This window comes from Cervus canadensis, chromosome 16 (genome assembly GCF_019320065.1).
Source record: "Cervus canadensis isolate Bull #8, Minnesota chromosome 16, ASM1932006v1, whole genome shotgun sequence".
In the NCBI taxonomy this organism is placed as follows: Eukaryota; Metazoa; Chordata; class Mammalia; order Artiodactyla; family Cervidae; genus Cervus; species Cervus canadensis.
The window spans coordinates 2,433,282-2,461,276 of NC_057401.1; the positions used below are offsets into that span (position 1 = coordinate 2,433,282).

The following is a 27,995-nucleotide window of genomic DNA, read 5'->3' on the forward strand; positions in this document are numbered from 1 at the left end:
AACCTGTCACTGCTGAATTCTTGCAGCAACACTGCGAGAAACCATCATCCTCATCTGTCAGATAAGGAAACTGAGGCACAGAAAGGTTAAGTAACTTTGCAAAGCCACCCAGCTAACTGCCGCCTGGTCTTTCATGTCACTGTTCCCGAGTCAGAGGACACCCACTCCTCCTATCCCCACTCCCCATCTCTGAATTGTCTTTGTTACTTTTGAACCTTCGTTTTATGTGAGAAACATGTCGGAAATTCTGAGAAATGCCCCAAACTACTTTCCATTCATTGAGAACCTGAAACTGGATCCTCCTTCATTCCTTTTCTAGCCACCTTCAAATTTCTCAGGTCAAAGTGAGGCCTCTCAGGAGAAATCAAAGAGCCTTTTTTAGGTGCCTAGTCTCTGCCAACCAACACAGAAATGCTTGTGAGGCTGGCCAGGTTCCAGGGGCACATTAAGGAAACTTGTTTGGAGCCAAAGGCATCTATGCAGCATGGCCCATGGAGCCCCCCTCTATCCTTCCTATCTCCTTTAGCTTCCTGAATTTTCATTGACTCCCTCTTCAACTGTCTCCCTCTCTCCCTACTGTCCCGTCTCCCAGACAGGCAGAGATCTGGGCAGGAGCCCTGCAGTGATGTCAGGAGGGTAGGAGGTGCTGAGGTGCATCTTGCCAGCTCGCCCCTGGGCCTCTCCATCCGACTCCCTCCCTGGCTCCCAGCTCTCAGGGTGCGAGGCCAACCCTCCAGGGAATTCCTTGTGCCTTCCCACAGGAAGCCAAGATTGAGTTTCGAGGCCACTGGCTACAGTGACAAGGAGGGCATGTCAGTTTTCAGAGAACGCTGTGAGGCACCTGTTAGGAGATTCAACTGGCCGGGGAAGAAGGCTCTGACAGTGGACTCTGTGGGGAATGGAAAATCATCTGAGTCAGGGGTAGGGACAGGGAAGTTGGAGCAGTCTAGAAATCTCTCCAGATTTGTCCCAGAGTCCCTCCGATCTCTTCCTGGGTGGATCTGCTCAGCCTCTATCCCCTATTCTCTTGACTTCTGTGTCTCTTTTCGAAACTTCACAGAGTGGAAAGCATGAGGTGCTGGGCTCTGCAAGTCTCCTTCTACACAGATAAGGTTCTCTGTTGATCCCCAAAAGGCATTTAAAATACATAACCAGGAATCATAATTTTAGAAATGGTCAAGTTCTATTTTATGGATGGGAGGCTGAGGACTAGAGGGGTGAAGTGGCTTGCCCAAGGTGATGCACACTGCAAATTCTCATTTCATTATACCAAGGTAGAGGGAGTCCTCCAAATCCAGAACCAGAGACTCATCTTCCAGACATGATGGGTGGGCTGACCCATTTTATTTGACTTTCTTGGGTCGTTCATGTTAAGAATCTTCTCTGGTCCAGGAGCGTGGCTGAGGCACAGCTCAGGATCAAGTCCCTGGCAGCCAGCAGCCCCAGACAGAGCTGAGAATTCCCACAGACACCCGGAACCTGGCCAGAGCCCCACCCAGGGGAGGAGCTGTGAGAGGCTCCACCCAGCCGTCTGCCGGCCGGTCCTGCAGCTTCCTCTTTCCCACAGAGAGAGCCACTCCATCAGAGAGTGGTTGTGTGTCTGCATCCCAGGGGTCAGGGCTGACAATGGGAAGAATCCCAGGGACCCGGAAGACTATGCCCTACTTGAAAGCCCAGCCTGAAGACCTGAAGGACCGGTCCTAACAGAGTAAGGAAACTGGTAAGGAAGCTGCTGGCCCCGCTGCGTGCTTGGAGCGAGCAAAGGGAAGGGGAGCCAAACCTAAGCCCGGCAGGGACCCAGGGAAGGGGGCTGGGCTGGGATTTGCAGAGCACCTCCTTTGTACGAGGTCTCACCCTTGTCTTACAAACTATTCCTTTTATTAATACAGTGGAACTAAACTTCAGGGAGAAGTTAAACAATCTTAGAGAAAGCAGAATCGAGATTAGAGCACCTTTGGGCCAATCCTAGAGCCACAGGTCTTCCTCTCGTGTTGCCGCCCAGGACACACATCGCACAAGCCCAGCTTCTGTGATTTTCTCAAGGTGGACCTGTGGCGATAATGTCTCTCCTCACCTCAGCCTAATGCAGGTGCCCCAACTGCTTTCCAACAAATGGCTCTATCTATGCAGAAGTGACAGGGGAGCAGTGCCCATGGAGGAAGGAGGCTAACATGACAAATTTAAGTTCACAGTGTCTGTGTGATGGCGATTCTGGGAATGGGAGTAGAAACCAGCACATACTGCATGGAATTACTTCTGCTTCATGGGGTCGCGAAGGGTCTGACACGGCTTAGCAACTAAACAACAACTGCTTCTCAGAGCCCACCTATAAAAAGGTGGCATCAGTCACCTAGGTGACCCTGAAGTCCTGTGTCTGACACTGTTCTCCCTGAGTGCCCTCGGAATGACACGACAGTCAGCTCACACCCTGGTTTGTATTAGAAAGAGCTTGAGCGTTGGATTCCTGTAGTCATGGTGGAGTCACCAAAGTCCCTGTGGAAGATGCAGAAGGTAGAGGAGAATGAAAGCAAGTGCTTGTTGAGTGCTTTCTATTCCCTTTTGTTAGATGAGAAAACCAATGCTCTGAGAGGTTAACAACTCAGGGGTGTCTGAATCCAAAGTTCGAGTTCTACCAGTAGAAGTTGGATCTTGGCAGACACCCCTCTGAGGAGGGTAAGAGTGCACAGGCTGCCCCTACTCAGGAGTGGATCTGAGTGCATGGGTACCACGTTCCCGACAGATGTAGGAGGCTAGGTGGCTCCAGCCAGAGTCCCCACGTATTGTGACCGCAGGACAATCCCTTGAGCACTGCCCCCTGGTGACGCCGTTCCCAGTGTCTGTGTCAGCACTGATGGCCCAAGCCTCCAATCAGGCGGGTGGGTACCCGGACCATCACGTAAGGGCGCTGCCTCTGCCACAGGGGACAGAGGCCCAGCTACACTTGCCACTGAGGCCGTGCTCTGGGTGCAGTACTCTACCCCAGAGATGGGCTTGGGACCTGAAGCCTCTCTTCCCAGATACAGCACATAGAAGAGGGGCTTGGAAGCCCTGGGTTCAAATCACAGGCACTTAATGGCCATGTGATCTCAGTCAAAACCTTTCACTGATCTGAGAGTCAACTCTCGAAATTAACACCTACTGGGTCCGTTGGTCATGAGAATTAAATGAGATTAATTATCAAGAGTGGCACCTAGCAAGCATTTGGAGGGCTTTCTCCTTTTCTCTTTTCTTCCCTTATAAACTGAGACATTCTCAGCACTGTAAGCAGAGCAAACAGAGTGAGATGGGATCACACTTCTAAGTGTAGCCTGGGTACAGCTTCTCAGAGAATGGACTCTTTGGAGCAGATTCAGAGGCCCAGGGCCCAGACATCCTCTCTTCCTAACTTAGGGCTGACCACAGGAAACACATGATTCCACCGGAGCCTTGGAGCTGAAGACTGGATTGAGGGTGGTACCTTATGAGAGCAGGGAGAGCTGAGGAGTGTCCCAGACGAGAATGGCACTAATCCAGGCCAGACAAGGAGGAAGCTGTCAGTGGCCATGGGCTCCAGGGAGAGGCTCAGTGCAAGAAGTAGCAGGGTGAGCATAAACGAGACTCCATCTGTCCCCACCATCTGGAGGGCCCCTGGCCTCCTTCATTCACCTGGCAAATGCACACACATCCTCCAAGAACCCAATGACCCTGTCTATGACTTCCATCCTAGCACTGTCTCACCATCCCCCATGGAGCTCACCACGCACTTCCTTTGTATTCCTTCCTTGAATCCGTTTACCTTGGCCCCTGTCACAGGACAGTCACCGGGAGCTCCGGTCTCTTTCGCTGCTCACACTCCTCTCTCCCCAGCAGACCGCAGCTCGTGGGGGGCCTCACATGAGTCTGATTCACAGAAGGATCTCGTTAAGCCTTTGGAAAATTGAATGAAGGGATAGAAGGCATGGTAGTGCTCCCTGGACCTTCTTAAACATGACGCTGGGATTAAGAGGAAGGACAGGGCTGGGGAGATGCGCTAAAGGGAGAAGGTGTGATTACGAGCATCGGTGGATCGATGATGGTGATTTCATGGCTGGTATTGTTGATGTATGAGCAGGAAAAGGCTGAGGTGGGGAAATATGACAGAATGAAGATTTATAGGCGTTTACACATGTGCAAAGATGTTCATCAGTGATTTTGTAATAGTAGAAGATTCAGAAATAACTTAGTAACCATATAGGACATGTGTTATATAAACATTAGTACATTAATCTTATGAAATATATCTTGTTGCCATCACAAAGAATAAGGTGGCTCTCTAGGAGTGACATGGAAAGCTCCCACTGACGTTGGGAAAGAGTAGGTGTCATGGTACAGTGATTAAAAGTACTTATAGATCAAATATACTTCAACTTTTTAAAGAAATATGAAAGTGAAATAACTATAAAAAAACATAAAACGCTAAAAAAAAAAGTGCTTGGCTCAGCTTGCCTGGATTCAGTTCTGCTCTTCATGTGCTATATAACCTTGGTATTTTCTTATCATCTCCAAGCCTCAGTTTCTTCATTTGTAAGATGACAATGGTAGTAACTACCTCAAAAAGTTGTTGTGAGGATTGAAGAGGTTCTTGGCATAGTAAAAGCATGCATTCAATATTTAATAAAGATTTGCTTTTATTATTAAGTGAAAATGTATGTAGCAAAAACTGTATGCCATCATTCCAGTTTTGCTTTTAAACTTTTTCTTCATGCAAAGATATATATGCACATAAAAATATAGTGGATGTGTGGATAAAACAACCGTTAACAATGGTTATCTCAGATGTATGAGACTAGAGAAGTGAGGGAGGGCTTTACACTGTTTTTTTAAGAGAGTTTATTTTTTCAGAACTTTTAAGTTCACAGCAAAACTGAGCTCCATACACATACACAGCCTCTTCCACCATCAACATCTCCCACCCGAGTGGTACATGTGTCAAATCAGTACACCTACAACGACACATCACTGAGATTTTCACGTGTGACTGTATACATCTCTAGTTCATTTCCATTTCTAGAATAAACACGTGTTTGTTTTGTAAGTAATGTTAATTAATGGCTGACTTGCACCCTAAGCCCCAGAATGGCAAGACTCCAGAAAGTGACCTTGTTCACAGAAACTACCAAAGAGGTCAAATCTGGGGCTGCCTGGGAAGGAGACCTGAGCCCCGTCCCCGCCCTGAGGCCCTCCACTGCTGTCAGCAGCCTGACGGCTTGCAGGCTCACCCGCCTGGGTGCCGGCTTCTGCCAGAGACATCTGACAGCAGTCCCCAAACCGAGGCGGCCGGCCCCCAGGCCGGGCCTCCCCGACAGCCTGCACGCACACAGTGCTCACCCGCCGGCTAAGCAGCTTCAAAGCCCCAGGGAGCAGGCCCAGCGGGCGGACAGCCGCCAGGGGGACTGGGTCTTGAGACTGCCAGCCCTGTCTGCGAAGCCTCCTCTGACATTCACTGGCACAGTGAGCTCTATATTCCCATTGCAATACAGGGATAAACCTGCCCATCTCACAAGGCCATTGTGAGCACAGATGAGGAGACTCTGTGGGAAAGTATCTAACATGTTTCTTGGCACATGGAGGTCCTTGGGAAGTTCTCATTTCCTGCTTAACAGGCCTAGACCCTCTGATATACGGCATGGTAGGAGGGGAGTGTGTGGTTGGGATGTCCTCCTGGAAAATCAGGACAAGGACAGGGTGAGCACTGTCCTGAGGCTGTCCACACATGCACCTCAGGATGCACCAGCTACATTTCTGCTCCGGAGAACCGCTCTCTAAACAAGTCCTCAGCCTTTATTTGAAATGTGATCCTCCAATGAAATTGAGCGAGTTGAAGCGATGTGGCTGAATCTAGAGCCTGTCATACAGAGTGAAGTAAGTCAGAAGGAGAAAAACAAACATCATATATGGAATCTAGAGGAATGGTACTGATGAAGCTATTTGCAGGGCAGGAATGGAGGCCCAGATGCAGAGAATGGACTTGCTGATACAGTGTGGGGGGAGTAGGGCAGGGGATGAGTTGAGAGAGTAGCATGGATGTGTGTACACTATCATATGTATAATAGCTAGTGGGAAACTGCTGTATCACGCAGGGAGCTCAGTCTGGTGCTCTGTCATGACCTAGAGGGGTGGGATGGGGGTGTGGTGGCCGGGAGCCTCAAGAAGGAGGGGATATATGTGTACATGTGGCTGATTCATGATGTTGTACAGGAGGAACGAATAACATTGTGAAGGAATTATATTCCAATTTTAAAAAGTGAAAAAAAAAATCAATGTGATCTTCCAAAACGAAGGCATTCCCGGATGACATGCAGGGAGGAGGAGCTGCATGTGGGTGTGGGAAGAGGCTGCTCCCCACGGAGGCGGAGAATATGCGGTGCCTGACCCCCCAGGAGAGAAAAGCTGGGCTGGGAGGAGGTGCGCTCTTGGGGTTGTCTGCCTCCCACCTGCCCCATCTGTCTCCCCAGGTCGTTTCTCCTTCAGCCTCGCGCTACACATGCAGCTCTCAGCATGAGGCACAGCCTCCAACTGGCCCTCGTGTGTCTGAGTCTCCTCTCCGCACGGTGAGCTCTGCCGCCCCACAGCGGCCTTGGTCTGAATTGCTCTGCGTTTTGCACACGGTGGGAGGGGTGGCAGTCCTTTCTACTTAGCAAGGACAAGACAAGGCCTCGTGCCTTCACCCCTCTGACGTACCAGGACTATACATTTTCTTGCCATTTTTTTTCTATCCGGAGAAGTCAAGCTTCCAAAATGGTCAGAGATGGATAAATCCCTTTTGTTTTGGGGGAAAGTTTTGAGTGTTTCCAAATTACCACGACATTATGATACATGGCAAATGCATAATAAAGTGGGTGAGATAGAGATATGTTTCATTCAGCAGTTGAAAATTAGAGGGTTCTCTTTGGAAGAGTCACTACTGGTACATGAGTACAACCACACGTATGTGCGTGCTTGCGTGCTCTGTTGTGTCTGACTCTTTGCAACCCATGGACTGCATGCAGCCCTCCAGGCTCCTCTGTCCATGGAATTTTCCAGGCAAGAATACTGGGGTGGGTTTCCATTTCCTACTCCAGAGGATCTTCCTGACCCAGGGATCAAACCTGTGTCTCCTACGTCTTCTGCATTGGCAGACAGATTCTTTACCACCGAGCCACCTGGAAGCCCATATAACCACACACATGCATGAAAACACAAGCTCAAGTTTCAAGTTTGTATGTACGCATGTTGATCCACACGTCAGCACACGCGTGCACTGAAACCTGTTCTCTTCTGCAGGGTGTGCGTCCAGGGGAATCAGCTTAACATCGAGGTCAGCAGAAGCGACAAACTGTCCCTGCCTGGCTTTGAGAATCTCACAGCAGGATATAACAAGTTTCTCAGGCCCAATTTTGGCGGTAGGTCGTTCTTTTTGCCCAGGACATCAATTCAAAAGGAACACGATCAGAGTTAATATGCAGACGAGGGTTTCAGGAGACTGTAGTTGGCTGCTTTTTCTGATCTAACATTGGTAGTGATGGATACAAACAGCTGCCCATGGTTTTTCATGCTCTCATGCTGGGAGAAAGTACTTTCTCTGGTCTCTCCACCTGCACGATATAGAAATCCTCCTCCCCAGGGAGGTTACTAGAGCCTCCTCACTACCCCACACCCACTGTCTGCCTTCTACCCACACTTCTGGTATCATTACTTGAGAAACCCACTATGTCTCACCAGGACTGTTCCACCTGTTCCTCACACCTCAGCCTGCCCCCTCAAGACTAACCCTCTACTTTGCCATTGGGATGACCCACCTGGGCCCTTTGCTGCTCAGAATTCTTCCTGCTCCCCAGTCTCTCCAGCCTAAAGTCCAGAGCCCTTTGCATGGCACACCCAGCACTTCCCAGCCCCACCTCTATCTGTCTGTCAACCTCATCTCCCCAGCTTCTCCCCGCTCTGCCCTTATACAAATGTGCCCCCAGACCTCCTTGGCCTCTCTAGTCTCCATGGTTCTTGCTGAGATTATTTATCTGCCAAGAAGAGCTTGTTCCAATTTGACTCCTGGTAAAATGCCAGTTTTCCTTCATGTCTCAGATCAAAGGCTTCCTCTTCTGAGCAGCCCACACAGATTCCTCCAGGCCTCATGCCCTTTCTTCACACTTTGTTTTGAACATATTTCTAAATCATAGCTGTTACCGGCTGATACTGTCCCTGGCTTTATGTCTGTCTCGGCTCTAGGCTGACATCCCTTGCAGAAATCCTGCTTTATTTATTTCACTAGCCCCAGTGGTATCTCAGTGCTCAACAGGTAGCAAGTTATCAATTAATATATCTTGAACAGTGAGGCAAGGATGGAAAGAATGAGGCCACCACCTACCTCCTTCCCACAGGGTCTCAGCCTCTCGTTTGTAAAATGCAAGACTGAACAACGTGGTTACTAATGTCTTGTCACCTTGAGTAGTAGAAAGAGCCTTGGAGTTGAATAAACCTGAGTTTGGCTCCTGGCTCAACTGCTGGGCAAGCATCTTAGCTTTCTGTAACTGGGGGGCATATCATCTACCTCACAGGGAGGATTGAGTGAAGTGTGTAAATATATCGTCAGGATGCCATCTATTTTAATCCCTTTGCCTTCCTGCTCCTCCCTTCAGTTGATATTAATAAAATTCTCTGGTCAGATCTAGGATTAGTGGGTTAGTCCAGGTCCCCTGAGGAGCAAACAATGAGAGGGGATTATCCTTGCAAGATATTTATTGGGGCCATATTTATGACAAAATATGGGGCAGGAAAAGGAGGAAGCTGGAGAGTTGTCAGACTGCAATGCAGGGAAGAAGGGAGGGAGGGAAGAAAGGCTGGTGGAGGTGCCTTAGACCACAGTGCAGTTCTAAGCATGTTCGGGAAGTCCACCACGAAGTCCTTGAGCGGAAGTTCCCATCAGAGGAGTCTCCCATCTCTGTGCCTCCCAGGAGCAGGCCTGCCTTAGTATTCCTAACACGTCCAGGCCCCAGTGGGATGCAGCCCATGGGAAGTGTGGCCTCTGAACAAGTGTGGTGAAAGGTTTCAGAGCACAGCAGCTGGGGCCACTCACCCCCTTCTGATGGAGATCTGAGAGACCCAACCTCACGGCCACACATTTAGGATTTGAGGTCCTTATGTTAAGGGACCTTGGGGGCTTCCACCTCCCCTTGTTTTCCCAGGACCAACTGAATGCTAATGACAAGCCCAGGAGTGTGCACACCTGGTTAGATTTGCTGAACAATTTCTCTGCCTCCCAAATGCCAAACAACTGGGCCAGAACACTGCCCTTCTTGTTGCTGGCTCGTGGACCCACAGGGTGCAGAGTCCCTGGGTAATGTACCCATTCTGAGCCTGAGGTGGCCCTCAGGGATTGAGGCCGAGACCCACCTGGGGTGGAAATGGGGTAAGGGGTCCTCAGTCAAAAGGAGGGGAAGGCACACCCCCACCCCTTGTCACGAGCCTTTGGCACGCTGCCTCCTGACAGAACCTACATGTATGAGGCAGCCTCCAGGCCCATGGAGGGGCTGCAGTTCCCTGGAGTAATGTCTGTCCACCTAGATCTAGGACCCTAAGGTCCCTGAGTGGCCAGATCTCCGTAGGGCTTTTCAGGGACTGAGCTTGGCGGCACGGGTCTGCAAGCCTCTGCCAGGACCTGCTCTTGACCTGCTTCCTAGGAGAAAGCTGCCCTCTGGTGGCTCTGCTCACTTTTCTAACTCACAGGGAAGAAAGAACAAACTCTGGTCCATAAAAAAGCTGGGACTAGACTACCTAGAAACAAACTAAACACACAAAAACCCACAGTGAGCCTGAAGCACTTGTACGTTTTCGGTTCTCCACCTTCCTCGGGGATGGTAACCAGTGCTGACCCACGGCCTGCTGTGTGCCGAGCACTTGCCTTCCCACCCCACCCTGATGATCAACGTTAGTAGCTCTATTTTAGAGATGAGAAACTGTAGAACAGAGAGGTTTAGCAATTTGTTCAAAGTCACACTGCTGTGATGTGGCCACTCTGACCCTAAGCTTCTCTTCTTGATGCTGCACCTTGCTGCTATGAGGGGCAGAGAGCCACTTAGCACCTTAACTCCTTCAGTACCTTCCAGGGTCTGCCCTGAAAGATCTACCCCTTTCCCACCAAGTATTCAGTTAATTATACTGTTTAATTATACTGTTTAAAGCCAGTATAAACTTTAAAACTCCAATTCCAAGTTCTTAACCTATATCCTGCGGCTTGATTTCCTTCAGTTAATAATTAGGCTGCTCTCTGATTCCTCCCAGTGTGATGTGTTGAAGCATTTTGAATTCCGCCGCTCCTTTTCCTAGTTAATGTGTTGTCACCGTTTCCAGAGGTACCCCCAGTTATTATCCCAAGTGAATGCTTTCCACCTATTAACCTGGTGAGGAAAGTTGTTTCTTTTCCAGAATTAGCTAAGATCATGGAAGAGAGGGATAAGGGAAGGGAAATGCTATTTACCAAGTGCCTGGTATCACATGATAGAAACCATGCTGGGGGCTTTTTACACATAATTATTTCTGAGCACTTTCTATATGCCCAGCTAGGCAGCCACTTCCTGTATATTCTGTCTCGTCACCACCCTGCAAAGAAGCTATCACACACCTTCTCTCATTTACCCTTCTCTGTGACGCTCTGATGTCATTTAGTATTATTCAAGCCTGCGGGTGAGAAGGCTGCAGCTCTGAAAGGTCTGCTAACTTCCCAGATCAGACTCACATCTTCCTGACTCCTGGACTTCTGTTCCACATCTCTAGTCTCAGGGGGAGTAAACATTCCTGGCCTGGCCACTGAGAATGGTGGCTCCCATTCTTCTTCACTTCTTCTTACTTCACTCGAGAGGTAAGACAGGCACCCTCAGAAGTCAGGCCCATCTGTCCAGACTCCAGGATTGAGGCCCAGCATCTGTACACCAGACCAAATGGGGATGGTTCTGCAGTTCTAAATAGTTTAAGGTTCCTGGAGAGCAAAGGAAGAGGAGAAAGATGTCAGGAAGTGAGTGGAAGCTCAACCATGAGCAGTCTTGAATGCCATCTGGTGGTAAATTTACTTGGTTGAGGGGGGAAAATATATTTGTGTACAAATTCCCAAATCTCTATTACATTTCTAAATAAATGAGTCCCTGGCAAGCACCATAGGAAAAAGTCCTCCAAGTAAGAAGTAGCAAATACCATTCCATGCCTTAAAATAAACACTAATGAATATAGTGTGGTCTCGCTTTCGGGTGTTTAGCTAAGTGTATATGTGTGCATTGTTTTTCCATACAAAAGGGAGGCACACCCTCTATCGTCATTTCTCCTGTGAGGGGGAGGATAGAAATTAATCTTTTATTTATAAGCTTCTAAACTGTTTAAAATTTTGCAGTAGGTCATTGTTACTTTTTAAATTTCCTAATACATTTATTTCTTATGTGCGTGCTTGCCAAGCTGCGTCACTCATGCCTGACTCTTTGTGACCGCATCTGACTCTTTGCAATCCCATGGACTGTAGCCCACCAGGCTCCTCTGTTGATGAGATTTTCCGGGCAAGAATACTGGAATGGGTTGCCTTTCCCTTCTCCAGGGGATCTTCCCGACCCAGGGACGGAACCTGCGTCTCTCGTGTCTCCTGCATTGCAAATTCGCTACCACTAGCGCCACCTGGGAAGCCCATATGTTTCTTATATATATTTTTAAATTAATTATTAATATATATAACTATATATTTTTTAACTGTGCTAATGTTAGCAAATCTGTTTATATTTCTATGTAAGGCTTTCTGTTTTTCCTTCATCTTAGGAGAACCTGTTCAGATAGCACTGACTCTGGACATTGCAAGTATTTCCAGTATCTCAGAGAGCAACATGGTAAGCGTGCTTCCCCCGCCTTCCACCCGCTGAGCCCCCTTCCTGTGTTCTCTGAGGATACCCATTCTAGCTCAAAACAGAACAGAGACCTACTTGGAATGGCAGGAGCTGCAGACCTATCCTGAAACTCAAGACAGTGGAAGATGCTTGTAAAACAAATCTCTGAGTATCAGAGGGAAACTGGATTCAAAGGCTAGGAGGGGAGAAATGGGGGAGTGGGTGTGCTGGGTGAGGGATAGGAATGGGGAAAAATAACACTGCAGGGAGGAAGCCTGAATATCATGGGGTTCCTCACAGAGCAGGAGACAAAACCAGTAGTCACATAACTTCTTTCAACCATCCTCTCACTTAAGAGGACGCATCTTAGACAAGGTGACGCTATAGGCACTTTGCTGTGAGTCCGCTGTAGGCTGCAGGGAAACTGGACAGCCTGAGCACTTTGCTCACCAAAGCCTTGGAAAGCTTCCTGTGGCCTTTGTGATCAAGGGAAAGTTAGTTCAGGCCCTGAACATGCTCCTAAGGGGCTCCCTTTGGGCAGTGGGCATTATTATCCAGAATAAATAAGGTGCTTTGTTCTCTTATTGCTACAGGCCACCACCTCAAGGCAAGCTTCATTCACCCCTGTCTACTGTGACATGCGCTCTTGACCTCAGTGGAGGTGGGGAGGGAAGTAAGATTTTACCCTTTTCCTTGCATTTTCTGAGCCTTCTCCTTCCATCCACTTCCTCTCCCCGGCTGCCCCTCAGGACTACACAGCTACCATATACCTCAGACAGCGCTGGACGGACCAGCGGCTGGTGTTCGAAGGCAACAAGAGCTTCACTCTGGATGCACGCCTAGTGGAGTTCCTCTGGGTGCCAGACACTTACATCGTGGAGTCCAAAAAGTCCTTCCTCCACGAAGTCACAGTGGGAAACAGACTCATCCGCCTCTTCTCCAATGGCACTGTCCTGTATGCCCTCAGGTAACTGGGCACCTGTGACCTCAGGGTTGGAGGGGAAAGAGCGGGGAGGAAAGGCAAAGGATGTTCTGACCAGTCTTCAAATAACCACCTCCCCTTCTCATGGGCCTGCCTTCTTAGATCCTTGTCCCCAGAGCAGAAGGGCCCTCTCTCAGTCCAGTTGGGCTCAACAAGTCTCTTCTGAGAATGCGTGCTCTGTGCCAGGCCTGTGCTGGATGCTGAGGCCATGGAGCTGAATCAGATGTTGTCCTGGCACAGACACATAAGCAAGGAAGTCAGGGCACTAGGGGCCCGAGGCGGGAGTGGGACAGTGGTTTGTGGTGATGTTAGAGGAGGCTTTTGCAGGACTCTAAGCTGAGGCTTAAAGAGTAAAAGGCAGTTAGCTAGGAAGAGGGAAGGGGAACAGCAAACGCAAACAGAGAGGTGATACAAAGAACTTCCTTTTCATGAGCGCAACGGGGCAGTTGGTGGCTACAGAATACATCTCTACTTAGGTGAGCCCTTCTTGTACAGATAGAAAAATCAAAGTACAGTCCTCCAAAGCCTTACCACCTGTAGTCATCGGTTCCACTTGTTGTTTGGCGACAATAGGAAAGATGCCCCTAAGGTGCTCCCTGGAGCAGCCTACAGGCAGAGAATTCACCACTGCCTCCGCCAGGGCTAGACCATGACTGCAAACCTATCGCTGCTAGAGGCCTTCAGTAGAAGGCTAGGGACCAGCTATTCATGAAAGTGAAAGTTGCTCAGTTGTGTCCAGCCCCATGGACTATACAGTTTATGGAATTCTCCAGGCCAGAATACTGGAGTGTGCATCTTTTCCTTTCTCGAGGGGACCTTCCCAACCCAGGGATTAAACTCAGGTCTCCTGCATTGCAGGCATATTCTTTACCAGCTGAGCCACAAAGGTCAGCCAAAACCCCAACACCTCTTTCAAAAAGTCCATCCAGTAGACCTCTCCCTTGACCCTAACCCCAGTTAATACTAAGGTGCCCATTCCTTGCATTCCTGAAGCACGTGTGAGTGTGCATGTGCATGTGTGTGTGTGTCTGTATTATGGCACATAGCAGTGTCTTGTACAAGGATAACAAATAATGGATGAGGCTTAATAGCCTGGCTCTAGAGTCAGACAGATTTAGGACAAGTTCCTGCTCTCTGACCTTAGATAAGTTATTGACTCTCAGAGCCCAGAATAAACTGGATGTAGAAGCATCTCAAAAAAGCCAATGAATGATTCTGTTTTGTGATATTGTTGCAAGTTTGTCTCTGAATTGCCAACATTCTAACTTTCTGCACTCTGGACTCGCTTTAACCAAGTCTCATGGGCGTTGCTTAGTGCAGAAAAACTCAGGACTGCTTTGAATGTAGGCACCAAGTCACACATTCACTCTAAGAGTCAAGGTGAAAGTTCTCTTGGAGTGGCCCTTAAGAGGGAGTGTATACTTTCTATAGCATCCTTATAACACTCTCTATGAATCCATTTTTCCTTTCTTAGAATCACAACAACTGTTGCATGTAACATGGACCTGTCTAAATACCCCATGGACACACAGACATGCAAGTTGCAACTAGAGAGCTGTGAGTATACGTCATGCGGGCCCCTTAGATGAGTTTCTGGGGTGACTTAGATCTGTGTATGTGTGAGGAGTGTCCTATTCATAGTAGACTTTCTCTTCTTGATGTTGATGACAATGGGTTCATCCCTTCTGGGTGTATGTCCAGAGAGACTTAGAGATTTTCAAAAATAAACCTTTCAACGTTATGTCTTTGGGAGAGGACCACTGTGCATTGGCACCAAGTGTTTCCCCCTAAAAGTAGACAGGACAGCAAAGCAAACAGGAGTCAGTAGGACTAGGAAGGAGTCTCAGGAACTGTCAAGTCATGGAAGCCAGGAAGAGCACAGCAGAAGTAGGAAACGGCAGATCCACAAAACGATCATTGCCATTTACTGCAAGACTGCTTTAAACTTCCAAAATAAATTATTCGATATATATAAAGCTTAGTAGCATAATGTCAGTAAGTGAACATCTAAACTGCATCCTGGGGATTTGCTTATGATGAAGAATGAGGATTTGCTCTAAGTTGATGGGTGTCAAATGAATTCCTGGCACTGTGAGTGATCCTGTGGTTCCTTGGTAAACCACTCCGAAATGCCCACCATGGGGAGGTTGCACCTGTGACACAAATCCTAGGAAGAAAACGCCACAGATAGTGATTGTTAAGGCGTCAAGGCACGGCTTGCACAAGGAGGAAAAACTACAGTCAGGCTCTGGAAACCACTGGGTACTTCGTGCATGAGGACACTAGTGGCCAACATTCAAGAAACAGAACCATTATGAGACAACAGTCATTTTTCAGAGGTAGACATTTAATTAAAGACTCAGGCAGGCAGATTAATTACCTTATTGATTAAATGCATGAAAAGCCTTCCTGAAGCAATGCAGCTATTTGGGGGCAGACTAAAACTTGAGGTTATCAAAAAGAGAGCTCATTTTCAGCCCCACGTACAAAAAGCAATTGCCCCCCATGGGTGGCTGTGCTCATCTCAAATCTCAGGAGTGAGATTCTCCTGGAAACTCCAGCACTCTGCTTGCACAAATATTGTCCCCAGTGAGCAGAGGAAGCTTTCACTGAATCTGGGTTCAGAAACCTCACCAAGGGTTTTTTCCTGAATGCCATCCCTAGGAAAGAATTGATACTATTCCACAATTGTCCATATCCACTCAGGGACAGAGCAATGAGAAGGTGAGCATTTACCAGTCACTTTGCCCACAAAAGTCCATATAGTCAAAGCTATGGTTTTTCTGGTAGTTATGTACAGATATGAGAGTTGGACCATAAAAAAGGCTGAGTGCTGAAAAATCGATGCTTTCAAATTGTGGTGCTGGAGGAGACTCTTGAGAGTCCCTTGGACATCAAGGAGATCAAACCAGTCAATCCTAAAGGAAATCATCCCTGAATATTCATCAGAAGGACTGATGCTAAAGCTGAAGCTTCAGTATTTTGGCCGCCTGATGCAAAGAGCCAACTCACTGGAAAAGACCCTGATGCTGGGAAAGACTGAGGGCAGGAGGAGAAGGGGGCGACAGAGGATGAGATGGTTGGATGGCATCACTGACTCAATGGACATGAGTTTGAGCAAACTCCAGGAGATGGTGGGTAGGGAAGCCTGGCGTGCTGCAGTCCATGGGGTCACAAAGAGTAGAACACAACTTAGTGACTAGACAACAACCCCGCCATCAATTATAAAAGCAAAGTACCTAAGTAGATGCTTGTACAACTTACTTTTTTAGATACTTTTTCCCTTTGGGATTCCAGACAAAATGATACAAGCAGTACAAGTTGCTCCACTTGTCTCCACCTTTCAGCTGTTATGAATGATGGTGCTTTGAACATTTTTGTACAAGTCCTTTTATGGACATGATTTGATTTCTCTTGGATAGATACTTAGGACTAAAACACTGGGTCAAATTTATGTTTAATTTTTCAAGAAACTGTCAAATTGTTTTCCAAAGTGGTTGCACCATTTTATATTTCCACCAGCAACATTCAACTTCTCCACACTCTCACCATCTATTATTGTCTACCTTTTTATTTCAGCCATTCTGGTGGATGTGAACTGGTATCTTACTGTGCTTTTGATTTGTGTTTCCCTTATGACAAATGATTTTGAGAATCTTTTTATGTGCTTATTAACCACTCATCTATCTTCTCAAAGGTATTATCTGAGGATTAAATGAGATGATAATGTTGCAAAGCACTTAGAAAGGTAACTGCTTACTAAGTGATAGATATTATCATCATCATCCATGGGCTTTGGTATTAAACTTCCTTGAGGTCAAATACTGGTTTGTTTCTCATTTGCTTTGCTATCCTGAGAAAGTTATGCAGTCTCTCTGAATCTGATAATTTTCATGTATAAAAGGGGCAAAACATTACAGTTCCTTAGTTCTAAGGCACAGCATTTATTGAATAGTAACACTGCAGAAAAATGTAAGCTCTAAGCTCTACTTAATGTATATCAACTGTAAGATCCATTTCAATTTCATAAAATGTAAAAAAAAGCTTTAAATAATGAAGAAATATATAGCTCTACTTTGCAAGCTTGTGAGAATCTTAGAGACATAATATGTAAAGGACTTAATGTAAATGTTTAATAAAAGGTAGCTATTATTACTGTCATCACTATTAGTAAAACTGCTTTGAGGTTTATCAAATACTTATGTTTGCAGACATCAATAAAGTGGCTGACTGAAAGTTTTTTGGTTTTTTTTTGGTTGCATTATGCCAATATGAAAATATGAACAGACCAAATGTCCCTGAGAATCCCCTCCAAAGTGTTAGACTGTCCTGAAAGGCAATGGCTACTATAGATCTTTGTGAGTTCACAGATATGTGTTCAAAAATATCATTTAAATAATGATAGAGGCCATTTCTAGGTACTTATCATCTACTGGGTGTACACAGTGCTTAGCGCAGAGCTGGTTCTCACTGGTGGTGAAAAGCCCTAGCAGGTCAGCCCATTCTGGGTACACACTGAGATTACACTGGAGAAATCACGCCAGGTTTTGCATGGGACCATCCTTAGACTTAGCACCACCGAGATGGAGCTTCTGCTGTCTCTCCATCACAGCGTTGTCCAGACCAGACCACTCTGCCACCTTCTTGCACTGATCAGGGCACTCTTTCCCTTGGCAGGGGGCTACGATGGAAACGACGTCGAGTTCAGCTGGCTGAGAGGGAACGACTCTGTGCGGGGACTGGAAAACCTGCGACTTGCTCAGTACACCATACAACAATATTTCACCTCAGTTACCAGGTCACAGCAGGAAACAGGTAACTCGTAGGACAATTTGCACAAGAGCAATATAGCCTAGTTGTATTCTGAGTCAGAAATATCACCTCTTTTTCACTTTGGCCCCTTCTGGACCCAAGACCCCCTCTGTGATATGCCAAGTGTGTTGGCTTGGCACTTTTACCTGCTTTACACCCACTACTGAAATGGTCCCCAAGAGGCTCACAGTCTAGTGAAGCAGGTATCATGGAAACCAGCAGTGATGCTTGCGGAATACTGTGACAGACAAAGGCACAGGATGAGGCTCGTGGTTGGGGGCATAGCACTCCCATAAATGCCATGCTATACAAACACAATCTCTTTCATTGAAACTATAGTGACAGTTCATTATTAACTATGTTTTGGTGAACAATGGATGGTTTAATGCAAATATAGCTAAGTTAAACATCCCACAGGGAATGCCAGGTGAGTAGGGTTGATCTCTTATCCCTTGTTCACCCTATCAGGAAATTACACACGACTGGTCTTGCAATTTGAGCTTCAGAGGAATGTCCTGTATTTCATTTTGGAAACCTATGTTCCTTCCACTTTCTTGGTGGTGTTATCCTGGGTCTCGTTTTGGATCTCCCTTGATTCAGTTCCTGCAAGAACCTGCATTGGTAAGTAGTTCCAACGGGAGATTTCTAAGAACTGGGTTATTAGGTCTTTTTTTTTTTTTAACTTTCTGCCATTCTTTTATTTGATATTCATAGGATAGTTCTAGGAGCTGGTTTCTTGAGAGAGAGAAAGAGAGAGAGACTATGTTAGGAACAGTGTATTTTTAAACTTTGTTTTACAGTAACAGATAAGGAAGAATGGTGATTAGATGGACTATTATCAGTTATTTTGTTTACTGAACACCTCCCTCCAGGGAGAAGACGGAAGGAAACTAAAATTTAAAGTCGTATCACTCATACCTGTACAAATGGGCAAATCAACTCTTTTCCAGAAGGCCACAGACTTTTCAGAATGAGCTCTGCTCCATTTCTGAGTCCTGTCCCCACTTTGCCAGCTCTTGAATGGAGACAGTTTGCCAGGCGGTGATGGCAGGTGTGCTGACCACTGACACGGGCACACTGCTCACTTCTTCCCTAGGAGTGACCACCGTATTGTCAATGACCACACTGATGATTGGGTCCCGTACCTCTCTCCCAAACACCAACTGCTTCATAAAGGCCATCGATGTGTACCTGGGAATATGCTTTAGCTTCGTGTTTGGGGCCCTCCTGGAATATGCAGTTGCCCACTACAGCTCCTTACAGCAGATGGCAGCCAAAGATCGGGTAAGAATTTGGGGACTCTGTATATAATTCATCACCTGTGCCATATACTGGTCTGTCGACCAGTTCCTGGTTCCTGACCCCCAGGGATTCACTTTGCATCAGTGATTCTCATCCTTGTTCAATTGGGGGAATCTGACAGTCATGACACCTTTTTAAAAAGACTATTCTTTTTGCCAATGAGATATTAATATGACACCTTTTTAAAAAGACTATTCTTTTGCCAATGAGATATTAATATTTTCTAGCAGAAAATAACTGTTTTATCTGTATGCAACATAAAATCACAGCCACGAGAACAAGCATCCATGAAAAACCTAGGATCAAATCAAACATGAGCAGCTGCTTATAAGTTCCAGATTAATATGTATTTACTATTTATTCTTTTGTTGCCTTCTTGTTTTCTTAAATTATATAAGTAATGGTTTACAGAAAAATGTATGGAAAAATTAAACTGTGGCAAATTTCATGATTAGCATATTTTTCTGCTAACAGGGAAGGACTCATTATCTGGCTTAGCAGTGAAACACCATGGTTCATCTCTCAGAATAACAATAATAACGATTATTATCAATTGAGCATGTATGTGCCAGACATAGTCACAAGCTCTTTGCAAATATTATGCCATTTAAAATGCTCGTGGTCATCATGCCGTGGTCATGTGCTCAGTCACGTTCGAGTCTTTGTGGCCCCATGGACTGTATGTAGCCCACCAGGCTGCTCTGCCCGTAAGATTCTCCAGGCAAGGACACTGCAGTGGGGTGCCATGTTCTACTCCAGGGGATCTTCCTGACCCCACATCTCCCGCATTGGCAGGCAGATTCTTTACCATCTGTAGAACCCTGTTAAAAATGCTCATAACAACTCAGTAAGGCTATCCCTATTTTTACACTTGTGGGTTCTGAGTATGGGAAGATAAGTAATTTATTCAAGAGGACAAGGACAGGAAAAGGCAGAGCTGAGATTTGAACCTAAATCTGCTTGGCTCCAAAGTCTGACACATCTGTTATTCCCACTTGCAGTGGGCAATGGACCATGCCCTTAACTATTATTCTCTGCAGGCTTATGGAACCCTGGGATTTTTTGGAAGCTCAGTTTGATAGACATTGGCATACTAAAGCTCCTGCTAACAGGCAAAAAAAAAAAAAAAAAATGATAGGGATCCAGTGCAGAAGAGCTGCCCACCTTCAGCAAAGGGTCAGGACTGTACAAGGTTTAATGGGGAGAAAAGGAGGATTCAGAATAGCCCAGAGATCCAGTTGACTTTTCTCTTGTGCTTGACTATTGTAAACAGTGTTTCACACAGTCATATTACTCAAGTACTAAAGGCAAATGATCATATGTGCCAGCCAAAGAATACGTATTTCATTTATTTTACTCCCTGTAGGCTTTCTTTTTTAAAAAATTAATTTATTTTTTTAATTAAATTTATTTTTTACATTGAAGTAGAGTTGATTTACAATGTTATATGAGTTTGAGGTGTACAGCATAATGATTATTTTTATATATAATACTCCATTAAAAGTTATTACAAAATAATGGCTGCTATTGCCTGTTCTATACAATTTACCCTTGCTGCTTATGTATTTTATACATAGTAGTTTAAATCATTCAATTCCATACCCCTATCTTGCCCCTTCTCTTTTCTCTTTCCCCTCTCATAATCACCAGTTTGTTTTCTATATCTGTGAGTCTGTTTCTGTTTTGCTAGTTGTATTCATTTGTTTTATTTTTTTTGATTTCACATATAAGTGATATCATACAGTCTTTGTCTTTCTGACTTACTTCACGAGGCATAATATTCTCTAGATCCATCCACATTACTGCAAATGACAAAATTTCATTCACATTTATGGTTGGCTAATATTTCATTATATATATACATATATATGTATCTCACATATTCTTTATCCATTGGTCAATTGAGGTACACTTGGGTTGCTCCCATATCTTGGCTATTGTAAACGGTGCATCTCTGAACATTGGAGTGCATGTATCTTTTTGAATTAGTACTTTCATTTTTATCTGGATATATACCCAGGAGTGCAATTGCTAGATCTTATGGTAATCTATTTTCAGTGTTTTGATGAACCTCCATATTGTTTTTCATAGTGACTGCACCAACTTACATTCCCAACAGTGTACAAGGATCCCCTTTTCTCCATGTCCTAACCAGTATTTATTTGTAGACTCTTTGATAGTAGCCATTCTGACAGATACAAGGTGATATCTTATTGTTGTTTTGATCTTCATTTTTCTAATAATTAGATATGTCAAGTATCATTTGCCTGTTAGTCATTCTGTATGTCTTCTTTGGAAAAATGTCTCTTTAGCTCCTCTGACCATTTTTTTGATAGGGTTATTTCTTTTTTTGATATTCAGCTGTATGACCTGTTTATATATTTTGGATATTAACCTCTTGCTGTTCATGTCATTTGTAAATATTATGTCTCATTCAGTAAGTTGTCACTTCATTTTATTAATGGTTTCCTTAGCTGTGCAAAACTTTTAAGTTAAATTAGGCCCCATTTGTTTAATTTTTGCTTTTGTTTCTTTTTGTCTTGTTAGACTGATCCAAAAAAATATTGCTATGATTTATGTCAGAGTATTCTCCCTATGTTCTCTTCTAGGGTTCTTAGGATTTCAGGTCTTACATTTAAATCTTTAATCCATTTTGAGTTTATTTTTGTATAAAATTAAATTTTATACAAATTTTAAAATTGAATTTAATTTTAAATTTTAATTAATTTAATTTTAAATTTTAAATAAAATTTTTCTAATTTTATTCTTATAAATATAGCTGTCCAGTTTTCCCAGCAGTACTTATTGAAGTGACTCTTTTCTCCATTATATATTCTCATCTCCTTTGTCATAGATTAATTGACTATAAAGTGGATTTATTCCTGGGCTCTCTATTCTATTCTATTGAGTTGTATGTCTGTTTTGTGCAGTACCATGCTGTTTTGATTACTGTATGTTTCCATCTTTGTTTTGTGTTACAGACTTTGTTTGATGTCTATTTTGTTTGATATGAGTATTGCTCCCCTGGCTTTTTTATCACTTCTGTTTGCACAAAATATCTTCTTCCGTCCCCTCACTTTCAGTCTTTGTGTGCATTTAACTTTTTTGTAGGCAGCATATAGGTGGGTCTTGTTTTTTAATCCTATCACTCACCCTGTCTTTTGTTTGAAGCATTTAGTCTATTGACATTTAAAGTAACTATTCCCTTCCATCGAGGCTTACACAAAACATTAAGCAGAGTTCCCTGTGCTCTAAAGTAGATTCTTGGTGGTTACCCATTTTAAATATAGCAGTGTATCTAGGAGGGAGCTCAATGAATTGGGAAGAATGGATACATGTATATGTATGGCTGAGTCCCTTTACTGTACCCAAAACTATCACAATATTGTTAATTGGCTATACTCCAATACAAAATAAAAAGTTTAATAAAAAATAAAATAACTACTGACAGTTATGTACCTACTGCCATGTTATTACTCATTTCGGTTTTTTTTTTTTTTTGGTTCTTCTCAGTTCATTTCCTTTGTTTCTTTTCTTATGGTTGGTGATTTTCTTTAATAACATTCTTACGTTCCTTTCTTTTTAGTTTTTGTGTATCTGTGGTAGGTTTTTGACTTGTGGTATCTACTTGTTTTAAACTGGTAGTAATTTAAGTTCAAACACATTGTAAATGAGCTACATTTTTTACTCCTTTCTCCTACACTTTGTGTTGTTGATGTCATACTTTACATCTCATGTGTCCTTCAACTGTTTTTTGCAGTTATAGTTGTTTTTACAATTTTTTTGTCTTTTAATCTTCACACTGGCTTATTTAAGTGGTTGAGCCTCAATTCTTACTGTACGTTTGCCTTTTCTAGTAAAGGGATATAGGATTATCCCTTTTCTATAGATTCTTTCTTCTTTTCCACTTAGAGAAAATCCTTTAACATTTCTTCTAGGGTAAGTTTATTATTGATGAATTGTCTTAGTTTTTGTTTGTCTGAGTTCTTTATCTCTTCTTCAATTCTAGATGGTAATCTAGGATAACCTGGGTTGCAGGTTTTACCCTTTAGAGCATTGAATGTATTATGTCACACTCTTCTGGCCTGCAGAGTTTCTGCAGAAAAATCAGCTGACAGATTTATGTGGGATCCCTTGTATATGATTCTGTATTTTTCTCTTGTCTTTAGAATTCTCTCTTTATTGTTAACACCTGGCATTTTAATTATGTCTTGGTATGAATTTGTTTGAGTTCATCTGGCTTGGGGCCCTCTGTGTTTCCTGTACCTAGATATTTGGTCCTTGTTTGGGTCTGGGAAGTTTTTAGTCATAATTTCATCAAATACATTTTCTATCCCCTTCTCTTTCTGGGACCCCTATAATGTGAACATTGATTCACTTGATATTATCCCAGAGCTGTTCTCATTTTTAAACTGTTCTCATTTTTTTTTAATTTGTTTTTCTTTTTGCTCTTCTGATTAGGTGGTTTCCATTATTCTATCTTCTAGATCATTTATGCATTCTTCTGTATCACTTAGTCTGCTTCATTCCTTCTAGTGTGTTTTATTTCAGTATTAAATTCTTCATTTCTTTTCTTTTGGCCACACTGTGCGGTTTGTGGGATCTCATTCCCTGACCAGGGAACTCAGGCCCTCGACAGTGAAAGTGTGGAGTCCTAACCACTGGACACCAGGGAATTCCTAAGATTGGGCCTTTTTAAAAATATTTTTTAGTTCCTTGTTAAAATTCTCACCATGTTCATCTATTCTTTTCCCCAATTCAGTTAACATTCTTAATAATGTTTTGAATTCTTTATCAGATATTGTTTATTTCTGTTTCATTATTTATTTTTTCAGAGGATTTCTTTTGCTCTTTCAACTGAGATCAGTTCCTTTGACTTTTCATTTTGCTTAAATTTCTCTGCCTATACGAGTTTAGGTGAAACAGCTACCTATGGTGGCCTTGCATAGGCCTCATGTGGATATGTCCCTATACAGAGTGCTTCTGCGGGAAAGCTAAACTTGTGGAAGCTAGTCGTGTCTTTCCTCAGCATGTGCTGGCAGCTGTCACCTTGGTGGAAGGTGGGACTGGAGATGGAGGGGCTAGGACCAGAGCCTGGTGTGAGGTGTGACTTCCTTTCTGCCCGGTCACCCTCCTCACCCTATTAGGGTGGGATCTGATCCCAAGTTGCTGGAGCAGAAGCCCTGAGGATTGGACCCATGCAGGCTCTATCCCTTTTAAATGTATGCTTTTCCCCCTGCCAGCCCCAGGGAGGTGCTGAAGAAAGGGAGGCCTATAGCTGGGCAGGCTGCAGAGAGAGGCCCGCCTTCTCTCTGATGTACTCTCTGGGCAGGTACCAGCAATTGTTGCCTTTGCTCTGCTCGGGTGCAGCCTCGGGTCCAGGTCCTCTTTTCCTTCGTAGCTGATCACTCCTCCAGCCTCTGCCACCCCAGCCCTGTTGTGAAGTCACACCACAGGGCAAGCAGGATCCGTGTAGACGCTCTGTGTGGACTGGGGGCAGTCAGCCATTGTCAGAGGCCTGGGCTGCTTCTGATGTGCTGCTGGGATAAGAGTCAACGAGGGCCGCCACCACCCCACCCAGGCTCTGCCCTGGGGCCAGGCTGCCTCTGCGTTCCATAGCTGAGTTTTCTTTCCAGTCCACATGCTATGTTGTTCCAGCTATGGTGGAGAATGGCAACTCCATGGGATTGCAAGAACCATCATTATTTCTGTTTGTGTGGCAAAAACCTTAAGACACTGCTGATTTCTATTAACTACCATAACCAGTTACTCCCTTCTCCCTGGAATAGCACGAAATTGCCAAACACCTACTAAATGCTTTACATAATTTATATCATTTAATCTTCCCATCACTCTCAAGAGGTAGGTATTAATGTTATCAACATTTTGCAGGCAAGGAAATCAAGTTCTAAAGGAATTGAGTTGACTAAAATGTCACAATAGTGAAAGACAGAATGGGATCTGAAACCAGGTCAGTTATCTTCAAACTGACCTGAGCAATTAACATTCAGCACCCTAGAGAAAGAAATGGCAACCCACTCCAGTATTCTTGACTGGGAAATTCTATGGACAAAGCAGCCTGGTGGGCTACAGTCCTTGGGGTCACAAAGAGTTGGACACAACTGAGCACACACACACACACACACACACACTCAGCTCTGCACATCTAGGATGGGCAATGGTTATTCTCCCCATTATACAAGCTGACGACTTAAAGACAGGGGCCTATAAGCAGGATATCAGGACTGCCAAGTCTTGCTTACGAGCCAGTATATAAGGCACTCAGTACTGCTCTCTCCTAAACCTAATTATTCAGTATTAAGACCTCTACGTATATGAATTGTTGTTGCTTAGTCACTCAGTCGTGTCTGATTCTTTGCAACCACATGGACTATAGCCCTCTAGGTTACTCTGTTCATGGGATTTCCCAGGCAAGAATACTGGAATGGGTTGCCATTTCCATCTCTAGGAGATCTTCCTGACCCAGGGATCGAACCCACCTCTCCTGCATTGGCAGGTGTATTCTTTTACCACTGAGCCACCAGGGAAGCCCCACGTATATAAATACCCACATACTTATTTTGCTAAGTCGTCTATCAAACTAACCACCGTGTTTATGAACTAGGGGAAAGCAAAGGAAGTGGAAGAAGTCAACATTACTAACATCATCAACAGCTCCATCTCCAGCTTTAAACGGAAGATCAGTTTTGCCAGCATTGAAATTTCCGGAGATAACGTTGACTACAGCAACTTGACAATGAAAACCAGTGACAAGTTCAAGTTTGTCTTCCGAGATAAGTTGGGCAGGATTGTTGATTATTTCACAATTCAAAACCCTAGTAATGTTGATCGATATTCCAAACTACTATTTCCTTTGATTTTTATGCTAGCCAATGTATTTTACTGGGCATACTATATGTATTTTTGAGAAGATGTTGAACTGTTTGCAAGCCAAAGATCATCAATAAAGCAATGTAATAAGGTAAACGATAGTCTAAGCCAAGTGTGCACCCTAACCTAATGGCGCCACAGTGACTAAGATAACATTTGAGCGCTTCTCCTCAAAGAGTGGGTCACCCAACCATTATCTAAGCTGTGCAGAGGTCCTAGCACTACATCTTTTAATAGAAATATCTACCCATTTATTTTTTATTTTTATGAAGGACATCCCTATGGAGCCCAAGATTACAAGCCCTCTCAGGACTGACTGCCCAGTGGCTCCCTGGTCTGCATTTAACTCATACGAAAAAGGAAAAGGAAGCTATTACATGTATTGAGTCAAGTGGCAGAGGTTGTTTCTAAATTAATCACACATGCTATTTACTAAATCTCTACAGTGCTTAAAAAATACATTGTTGCTTAGTTGGGGAGTAACATTTTCTAGTTTTTAGTTTTGATTAAAATGTGGGTTTAAGTAAATTAACTGAAGGTCAGTGCAGTAAATACCAAGATGAGTTTTTAATATAGTATCTATTGCCACAACAGAACTGTCTGCATATTCCAATAAGTCCTACCATTGAAAATCAAATGTAAGTGAAGGAAAATTTAGTGGACCAATAATGTTAAACATAAATCTCTCCTTTTTTAAAGATATAATGGATTCCCCAAACTGGGAGAGCTCTGGGGCTTCATTCTCCCATTTGACATGTCTTATCATTTTACTATTATGTGCATGCCAGTACTAAACAATGCTGAAGCCATTTCCCCACATCATGGGAAAAATGGAGGAACTTTTAAAAAACTTATTCTAAGAGTCTTTATACAGACATGAAGCCTTGCAGAATCAAGTCCAATTCTATCTGCTGCTTCAACGCTGAGCAACAATTTGCCAGCAGTGGATCCCCGGCATCCTTCCATGAGGAGCCTTTATCCCTATGCTCTTATGACAAGGAAGGATTCTTATTATAATAGATAATGAGCTACATCACCCAGAAACAAGTGGCTTGCTCAGACACCTGATCTTTCTGGCTGGACTACTTTGAGTGGCTCATCCTGCCTCAGTAGGAGAATTTTGATCCTGGGTCCAGAGCTTTCTGAGTAACAGTCAGTAACTTGTCACAGAACAAGGTGCTGCAGGTGAGCTATCTTTTCCAAGCCCAGCCGCTCTCACCCTAACAAAAGAAGCACCGTAGGTGCGTCCCTGCCTCCTGGCCTAACTCAGCCAACAGTACCATAAATGGTAATTTCTGAGTGTGCCATGATAAAGGCTTTGGTTCAGGTTCAATCTTTTAAAAGAATCTTGCCATCTTTAATTCTCTAGCTTCCCTGTCTAATAAATGTACCCTTTTACTCTTCCTTTCAGAAACGAACCATGGCTTTGGAAGATCATCTCTCTCCTATCCCCGTACTATAGGCTGTCCTTCTTCCCCCCTTTATGATATTGCTAACAATTTAGTTTCTATGGGTTTGATCAACTGAGCTTTTTAAACGAAATGTTTCTGATGGGAATGGAAGAATTAAAGAGGTGGATGCAACTGTATGGTTCAATAATATTTGTGATTCTTTTTAATAAAGATTGAAAGGAAATATGTGTTTTGAAACTCCAGTCAAGCATTATATTTTTTAAAAAGGTATGAAGATGTGAAACTGTGAAATAAATATATCATATTAGCTACACACCAAGTCAAGTGGTCATCTATAGAATATGTTTAAGATCCCATTTGGAAAAGTTGTTCATCATAATACAAACTCAGTGGACTCACACTCTTCCATCCTCATATTCCCTTCAACCTAGACCATACACATATATATTCATACACACACACACACACACCCCTACTGTTTCCTACTGAGGAAGGTAAACACTCGTGAAATAGTCATTATCATTCTCTGACATCACTGTACCACAACACTTGCTTTGCAGTTAAACAGCCAGGCCTGGTGGCATTGAAAGACCTACTTCTCAAAAAATGTCCTAGATTCCCTTCCAAATCTTTTTCTTCAATTTTAAATTCTCTTTTGTTTTTGTTGAATGATATTTTTATAGTTTGAGAACATACTTTGGGGAAAAAAATTCTTGGATTTTTGTGTCACAATGAAACTTACGTAGA

At 44.1% G+C, this 27,995-nt stretch overlaps 1 protein-coding gene across 2 annotated transcripts; it reads left to right on the forward strand.

Annotated features, from left to right (window-relative positions):
- Positions 1 to 1,582: 1,582 nt before the first annotated feature.
- On the forward strand, positions 1,583 to 27,490 carry LOC122454325 (gamma-aminobutyric acid type A receptor subunit pi). 2 transcript variants are annotated; one of them, XM_043488708.1, is made up of 12 exons: positions 1,583 to 1,720; positions 6,474 to 6,569; positions 7,282 to 7,400; positions 11,785 to 11,852; positions 12,599 to 12,816; positions 14,306 to 14,388; positions 17,509 to 17,646; positions 18,112 to 18,264; positions 18,740 to 18,927; positions 25,571 to 25,743; positions 26,109 to 26,236; positions 27,248 to 27,490. In XM_043488708.1, the coding sequence occupies exons 2-12, from the start codon at positions 6,517 to 6,519 to the stop codon at positions 27,361 to 27,363; spliced, it is 1,437 nt and encodes a 478-aa protein (XP_043344643.1). In that variant the 5' UTR covers positions 1,583 to 1,720; positions 6,474 to 6,516; the 3' UTR covers positions 27,364 to 27,490. The 2 variants fall into 2 exon arrangements, with proteins under 2 accessions (XP_043344643.1, XP_043344644.1); XM_043488709.1 differs by lacking the exon at positions 26,109 to 26,236.
- Positions 27,491 to 27,995: the final 505 nt, after the last annotated feature.